This window comes from Bubalus bubalis, chromosome 11 (genome assembly GCF_019923935.1).
Source record: "Bubalus bubalis isolate 160015118507 breed Murrah chromosome 11, NDDB_SH_1, whole genome shotgun sequence".
NCBI lineage: Eukaryota > Metazoa > Chordata > Mammalia > Artiodactyla > Bovidae > Bubalus > Bubalus bubalis.
In genome coordinates, this window is record NC_059167.1 from 43,512,262 (window position 1) to 43,521,015 (window position 8,754).

At 36.8% G+C, this 8,754-nt stretch overlaps 1 protein-coding gene across 1 annotated transcript in view; it reads left to right on the top strand.

Annotated features, from left to right (window-relative positions):
- The window catches only part of USP8 (ubiquitin specific peptidase 8), a 36,364-nt gene extending 28,552 nt beyond the window's left edge, over positions 1-7,812 (top strand). Inside the window, exons 13-18 of the mRNA XM_045162070.1 lie at positions 1,794-2,006; positions 2,453-2,663; positions 3,708-3,944; positions 4,656-4,798; positions 6,681-6,813; positions 6,980-7,812. Of these exons, the coding sequence (XP_045018005.1) occupies positions 1,794-2,006; positions 2,453-2,663; positions 3,708-3,944; positions 4,656-4,798; positions 6,681-6,813; positions 6,980-7,165 (1,123 nt within the window). The 3' untranslated portion in view covers positions 7,166-7,812. The remainder of the gene's footprint in view (positions 1-1,793; positions 2,007-2,452; positions 2,664-3,707; positions 3,945-4,655; positions 4,799-6,680; positions 6,814-6,979) is intronic.
- The last annotated feature ends 942 nt before the right edge of the window (positions 7,813-8,754 follow it).

Here is an 8,754-nt window from a genome sequence, read left to right on the forward strand (position 1 = left end):
TCATTTGCTGTATTTGAAAACGTCTTAAACATACCAGTTTACTAATATCAGGGAGACAGAAAATTCTGTGGATGGCTAACCCAGCTGTTTTTGTTTACTGTAGAGGAAAAAAATAAATGGATTAAATGTCCTTGGTTTTTCTCCCAAATGTCACAGACTAACTTAAATGTGTCAAAAAGGATTCTGTGATTCATTCACTAATTCATATGTATTAACGTAGATATAAAAGTATGCACCTTGTTATCTTTTCAGTGTGCGACAACATAGATGTTTTTTATAAACTTCATATGATCCCTAAATTTCCCTTTGAGAACTATAATTTATAGGATTGTTGAATATGTCTTGTTGTAGCTCTTAAATTCCAAACTTAAAAAAAAAAAAACACTCAGTAACATGGGGGCAAACTTAATGTATTAAAATAATAAGCATTATAGTGTGTATCAGCTTCTAATCCTTATTCTGTTCCCTTTTCTTCATTGCATTCCTGTTCCTCTGTTCACCAGTGGTGATGAATAGGTTCATTTAAGTTTTCCCAAAACAGTATCTCATTTAGATGTATTCCTGGCTTTATCAGTTATTGAATACTCTAATGCTCCTGGCTTATGAGATAGTTTTCTAGTCTTTATCACTTCTGATCATTAATTTTGGGGGATGTAGGGTAGATAGAGGTGAAAATAAATGGGATTTTTTGATTTGCTAAATACACTCTTAATTGCTGAGGAATTCTAACTAGGCTGTCTTTTTGGCCTCTTCAGAATCACTTTCCCCAAAAGTAGTTAATATATTTTCCTCCTAAGAACTTACCCTGCCAGGTACAAGCTTAACTGGAGGAGATTTTGTAAATTCTGAAAATCTGTAGATTTCAGGGCTCACTATTAAAACTGGTAAGAATTTAATTCTTTCTTGAATCATTATTCTTATTAAAGTTTGTTAATGTGACAATTTAAAAACTACAGCATACGTAGTTTGTATATTTTTAAATATATATTGAACAGTGCGTACACCTGAGCCATGTGTAAACAAAAACTGGTTGGAATATAATGTTTAATCTGTTCTCAGTATTCCTTTCAGAGGTGGAGATATACTTAGGATCAGTAATAAAAAAAAGACTTAGCAATTAGGAGTTTTCTTAGTGTCCTTATACAGTTAAAAATTACATATATAAATCAAATACACTGCATGACAAAAGTCTTGTAGGCATTCTCTAGTTCAGTGCTTCCAGTGGCCATGTTGATAGACATGTTCTTTACCTGTTTTGTCCAGTATGGTAGTGGCTATTTTGAATTGTGGCTACTATAAGAGCTATAAAGTTTTAAATTTATTGTGGCTACTGGTTGCTACCATATTTGTCAGCACAGCTCTAGACTTCAGGTTATAGTACCCAAATAACCTCTGCCTCCTGTGTGTGCTCCGCAGTTACTGGCATTCTGGTTGAATTCAACATTTGGTAATGCTAAACTTCCTGGGATCATTTAAAAACATTTGAAAGAGCCTTCTCTATTAGAACACTCTACCTGTTCATGAGAAACCAAAGAACCTATTGATCTCTCAGGGTATCTGTAAGAAACATGTGCTCACGTAAGAAGTTAAAGACCCTCATGGGAGCATCACCAGTGTCACTTAGATACTAAATGTTCTTTAAGACCCAGTACCTTATGACCTAACTTAGTAACTATCTGCAGGATTACCATATACCATGGTACAGATGCTGGAGTTTGCTGCCCTTTGAAGTATGAACCTTCATGTCACATGCCCTGCATTTTAAGATGTCATGTGCACTTTTTCTTCCGTAGGCCAACAAGCTATCCTAAAGCTGAGATCACAAGACTTTCTGCTTCTCAAATTCGGAACCTCAATCCTGTTTTTGGAGGATCTGGACCAGCTCTCACTGGACTTCGTAATTTAGGAAATACTTGTTACATGAACTCAATATTACAGTGCCTGTGCAATACGCCACATCTGGCTGATTATTTCAACCGCAACTGTTACCAGGATGATATTAATAGGTAAAGAAATATCATACTTTTCTGCAGTATCATGTTAAAAGGGTGCTCTAACCACACTTCCTTACCACCCAGCTCCAGAGATGTCAGATTAGGAAAGAACAATGTAGAGAACATTGTTCTTAAGAAAAATGTAAAGAAAAGCCTTCTTTGATTGGTGAAGGACAGACAGGAAAGGAACAGTGCAGGAAGGCAGAACCTCACTGTCATAAATTGGAGCCTACTGGTAAGGAACAGGAGACTGCGGAGGGCTGATAGACAAAAAGAAGCAACTTGGAGGGGTGTCATCAAAGTAAGATTCAGGTAAGTATTTGGTGATAAACCTATGAATAAGCATTTTAGTGTAGGGTCACATATTACAGTATGTGAATAGTTTAATGATATCAAGAACCTGCTGTATCTTAGCTTTTTATAATTTGTTTTTTGTAACTTTAATTATGTTTGCAAAGGTCAAATTTGCTGGGGCATAAAGGTGAAGTTGCAGAAGAATTTGGCATAATCATGAAAGCCCTGTGGACGGGACAGTACCGGTACATCAGTCCAAAAGACTTTAAAATCACCATTGGGAAGATCAATGACCAGTTTGCAGGATACAGCCAGCAAGATTCACAAGAACTGCTTCTGTTCCTAATGGATGGTCTCCATGAAGATCTTAATAAAGTAAGATTGTATTTTTCTAAGTTGCGAAGGCTCTTTAGGGTTGCTCAGTGTTGCACTCATTTTTGTAGTAATTTAAAATTATAGCTGTTGATTGTTCAGTGCTAATTTATTCAAATCTAGGGACTACGGCATGAAACTTTAAAATAAATACATCTGTTAGGTTTACTCTTTGAATGGCTGCTAAGTGACTTCAGTCGTGTCCAACTCTTAGCAACCCCATGGACTGCAGGCCACCAGGCTCCTCCATCCATGGGATTTTCCAGGCAAGAGTACTGGAGTGGGGTGCCATTGCCTTCTCTGACTATTTGAATGGAAGTCTATACAATTTGTATTTACTTGTGAAAATGTTAACAGGCTGTATTATTGTGAGGAATTTATAAAAATTGTAAATTTGTAAACACAGGTGTCAGAGATCCTGCGTTTGTGACCCATATGACCAAAGGATTCATGTGAAAAGTTACTATTTGTATACAATGGCTTCTTTTTAGCACCAAGCTGTCTTCTCTTTTGAATACTTTTGCTATCACCTCTCTTACCAGCGAACATAGACATACACATATACACACACATATATGTGTATGTCTGTATACGTTTATGAAGATAGTGTGTATCCATCCGTGAGACTAGGGCCAGAAAAATGACGTCTAGTTGTAACCCTAACTCCCAGGTATATGTGGAATGTCTTTTCAAAATCAGACTTTGCAGCTTTTTAAATAAAAATTTATTAAGAAATTGAAACTAGTTACACCCTTTTGATAAAGTGGGTTTTGGTTTTTTGGGGAGATATTTTTGATTAGCATTTTTTTGTAGCATCAAATTTTTTGATTCAGTCAGTTCAGTTCAGTCGCTCAGTCATGTCCGACTCTTTGCAACCCCATGAATCGCAGCACGCCAGGCCTCCCTGTCCATCACCAGCTCCCAGAGTTCACCCCGACTCATGTCCATCGAGTCAGTGATGCCAAGATTTATATTGAATATACTTTCAATTTTATATTTAAATGTTGACTTTGAGATATTAATACAGAGTTTAAATCTTATTTTCAGGCTGATAATCGGAAGAGACATAAAGAAGAAAATAATGATCATCTCGATGACTTTAAAGCTGCAGAACATGCATGGCAGAAACACAAGCAGCTCAATGAATCTATCATTGTTGCACTTTTTCAGGGTCAATTCAAATCCACAGTACAGTGCCTCACCTGTCACAAAAAGTCTAGAACATTTGAGGCCTTCATGTATTTGTCTCTCCCACTAGCATCTACAAGTAAATGTACATTACAGGTAAACTAAGATTGAGAGAAAATGATTTATTGAAGGAAAAAATTTTTTATACGCACATAGAGTTGTACTTGACTTGGTAATTGATTTCTGCTCTTTATCCCTGTAAACATTTTATAGGTTAAACCTCACAGAAAAATTGTTTTAATTAAGCCTATGCAGATTTGAAGAAAGTATGCATTTTTAAAAGAAATTTTCAAAATATTTTCCTATTAAATATTCTTTTAGAGTTGATAATGTTTTTCAAAGTCTGTATTGAAGTTTTAGAATTTGGGAAACTGTATGTTGACTTTAATTCAGGTACACTTTTTATAAGAAATTGTTCTACATGAGGTATCAAATAAATATCCTATTTTGCACACAACAGCAGTGTGATTTAGAGAGCTTGTTGGCACTTTTAGTGTTAGCCTCTTGTTAGTCAGAACGTCCTGAGCCACCAGGTAGAAGTTTTCCCTTGATGCTCTCAGGACATGTAGACGTCTTCCCTCCTCCATGGGCACAGCACCATCACTCTCCACAATCTGTCCCTATCAACTCCTCCCATCTGCTTCCTCAGTAGATCATAACTCTGGAGGTGGGGGGGTTGGGGTGGGGGAACAGGAGCTGCTTTGTAAATAGCTTATTCCTCATGCCTGACAAAGTAACTTATTGAATAGATGCTCAGTAATAAAAAAAATAAGTTAACAAATATCTACTACTTATTTTTGCCTCCAGGATTGCCTTAGGTTATTTTCCAAAGAAGAAAAACTCACAGATAACAACAGGTTTTACTGCAGTCATTGCAGAGCTCGTCGGGATTCCCTAAAAAAGATAGAAATCTGGAAGCTGCCACCTGTGCTTTTAGTGCATCTGAAACGGTAAAAGGGACACATTTTTCTACCTGTTTAGTACTTTTTAGATGAAGGATTTCTATGTATTTTATTCTAAACTTTATTGTGCTCTCTGCTTAGGATGTATAACAAAGAAAGATTATCAGGTTAGGGTACTTCTAGGGGGAAATTAGCGGAGAAGGCAATGGCACCCCACTCCAGTCCTCTTGCCTGGAAACTCCCATGGGCGGAGGAGCCTGGTGGGCTGCAGTCCATGGGGTCGCTAAGAGTCGGACATGACTGAGCGACTTCACTTTCACTTTTCACTTTCATGCACTGGAGAAGGAAATGGCAACCCACTCCAGTGTTCTTTCCTGGAAAATCCCAGGGACGGGGGAGCCTGGTGGGCTGCTGTCTACGGGGTCTCACAGAGTCAGACACGACTGAAGCGATTTAGCGGCAGCAGCAGCAGGAAAATTAGGCAGAAATGAAGAGGCTCGTTCACTTTCGTTTTTGCAATAACTGCAAAATGACAGCACCGCTTTTTCATGTAACTCTGTCTTTAAAAATCACTGAAACTGGGGCAGGAGGGATAGATTGGGAGTTTGAGATTGACACATAAACGCTGCTGTATTTAAAACAGATAACCAACCTACTGTATAGCACAAGGAACACTGTTCAGTATTCTTTGATAACCTAAATGGGAAAAGAATTTGAAAAAGAAGACAGAAGTATAACTGAATCACTTTGCTGTACACCTGAAACTAACACATTGTTAATCAATGATACTCCAATATAAAAAATTTTTACAAATCAGTGAAACAAAATTATTTTCAAATTATTGGAGATTCTTAGGCAGTTATTTATGTTAATTTCAACACTGATATATTCAAATCTCTTGTGTAGATTTTCTACAAAAGCTTATTATATCAGTTGTCCTTTACTGCTTGTTGCAGATTGCAAAGGTATAGATAAACATTCTACAAATGATTACACATTTGTTCTGTTAAGATTATTAGTGCTGTGTATTATTCTTGGAGAATATCTTAAAGTATAAATGGTTCAGAGTTCACTCTTTAAAAAATAATTTTGAAATAAACATATTACACCAACCAGTATTTTGGTGTTTAAAGCAGTGTGTTAGGATAATGCCATTATCTAGGCTGTCACTAGGCTGTGTGCATGCAGTTTCTGGTTCTAGTTTCTTCAAGTTCAGTTCAGTCGCTCAGTCGTGTCCAACTCTTTGCAATCCCATGAACTGCAGCACGCCAGGCCTCCCTGTCCATCACCAGCTCCCAGAGTTTACCCAAACTCATGTCCATTGAGTTGGTGATGCCATCCAACTATCTCGTCCTCTGTTGTCCCCTTCTCCTCCTGCCCTCAATCTTTCCCAGCATCGGGGTCTTTTCAAATGAGTCAGCTCTTTGCATCAGGTGGCCAAAGTATTGGAGTTTCAGCTTCAACATCAGTCCCTCCAATGAACACCCAGGACTGATCTCATTTAGGACGGACTGGTTGGATCTCAAAGTACAAGCTCAAATCTGGAGCCACTCTCTTCTGTTACTTCTCTGTACTTTGTGGTGATTAGCATTATAAATGGGGGTGTTACTGACTTCTTGCCTTTGTCTAAGACTCATCTAATGGCTCTAGCTGGTCTGGGGATTAAGGGACCAAGGTGTGGCTCTACCTCCATCACTGTTTACCTGGGCCAAGACTTTTATGCACCTCAGTTTCATTTGTAAAACAGAAATGAAACCAAGTATCTTTAGACAAGTCCCTCCACTATTAAAATGCTGGGTGTGTGTTTGAAATAGATTTTATGTCTAAACATAAAAACTGTCTAAAACTCTGGATTGTTAATGAATGAATTAGGGTTCATTTTGATTTCTTTGGTCTGTCAGTGTAACTGCTGTAATGTTTTGCTCTGCAGTTTTTCCTATGATGGCAGGTGGAAACAAAAATTACAGACATCTGTGGACTTTCCATTAGAAAATCTTGACTTGTCGCAGTATGTTATTGGCCCAAAGAACAATCTGAAGAAATACAACTTGTTTTCTGTTTCAGTAAGTATCTCATTGACCAAAATACTTTTCTTTCTAAGCAAACTGAAAAAACAAGTTTCAGGTTGTCCCTTACCTCACAGGAAAGTAGGAACTACATTAAGGCTTTGAAATTATTGACATTTTAAATAATTCAACTTGAATTGATTTTCTGTCTTGTTTGGCACAGAATCACTACGGTGGGCTGGACGGTGGCCACTACACTGCCTATTGTAAAAATGCATCAAGACAGCGGTGGTTTAAATTTGACGATCATGAGGTTTCTGATATTTCCATTTCTTCGGTGAAATCTTCAGCAGCTTATATCCTCTTTTATACGTCACTGGGACCACGAATAACTGATGTAGCCACGTAAGGAGAAGTAGGTTTTAAGCTAGTTATCTTTTAACAGGCTGAGCAACACAACTCTTGAATTGCTTATAAAGATTCTGGATAGGCATAGCTGACCATTTAAAGGACTTGTAGGACACTGAGAGCTGTGTTACTATACCATATACTTCTGGTCAGCGCCATTATCAAAAAACTGACCAAGAACATTTAACAAGTATTGCAGTAAGCATTCCTTACAGGTACCATTTATTTCAAAACAAGTTTTTTAGTTTGCTCCAAAGTTAAATTAATTAACTAGCTAAGCATTATTATTCTGCTGGTCTAAAAATCATTGTATCCTTTATTTTCCTATTCACTGTTATGGCCTTTTCACATTTCTAAATCCCAGCTTGATCTACTGAATACTCTAGAATGATGTAAAGCAGATAGGAATGTATGTGTATATATTTATTGCACACTTGCACATCAAATCAATGTACATAGTATAATATGTGGTCCTTTTGTGAAGCCTAGAACTCAGAGGATTGCTACCCCCCCACTTTTGGCCTATTCTGAGTAACTGCAGTGCTTTCTTAGGGACATGACAGGGCAAAGCTATTTTTCTGTTGGCTTTGGGCTGTATTTGTGCACTAAATCTTTATTCTAAAAAAATAAATGGAAACTTTTCTTTAATTTTTTAAATGAGAATTTTCATTTACACCTACATTAAAATCTTAATGAGAAAAATAATTTAAAACCCTATAAGTGTTCTGTCTTTAATTTTTGTTGTTGAACAGGACAGCAGAATTATAATTTTTACACATACTTTATCCCAATACAGTGACTTAAAATTTAGTACACTTACTCTGTTGCATCACTTGATTCCATTCTTCCTTCACCTTGACCATGAACTGCATATAGCACTTATGATTCTCTCAAGAGTTGAAAGTCAAAGTAGGATATAAAACCTTAACACCCAGGCAGACTTATTCTATCACAAGTAGTAGAATTCTTAGGATTAAGGTAAAAAGATAACTGCAAAGTGAACTGCATTTTAAACCACATCTTTAAAAACTGATGTATTAAAAGGGATAGAGGAGCGTAGAATTTATCATTTACCTCAGGGACTCGGTTGTTACAGGTAAAATCTATATAAACACTCCACATAAAAACAAGATTATAAAGGTGTTCCTGAAAGATGTTGCCATTACTGGATTCCCAGGAAGAAGATGCAAGAATCAGTTTTGAATTGTGAAATGGACGACTTCTCATGTTCTGCAATTAGTCTGAGTGACTTACAGCTTCTTGGCTAAATTATCAGATTAATATTTTCAAATCACAGAGCCACTTGAACAAAAGTTATTTCAGTTTAGCTCCATGAAGTATCCTTGGAAAATAAGTTTGTTGGATATATCTAATTATGAGATAATCTATGATAAAAATACACATTACTAAACAATGCACTTTGAAATATGCACACAGTGCATAATCTGAGTGCTTTAAAGGTCCCCATCTGTTAGTACTGCATCATTTCTTTGCTGCCTTTTTCAATGGGCTAGGACCCATGTTTGTTATAAACTTACCTTGTAAAATGTTGCATAATATGCCAGAAAGACTTAAAAATGTCAGCGAATC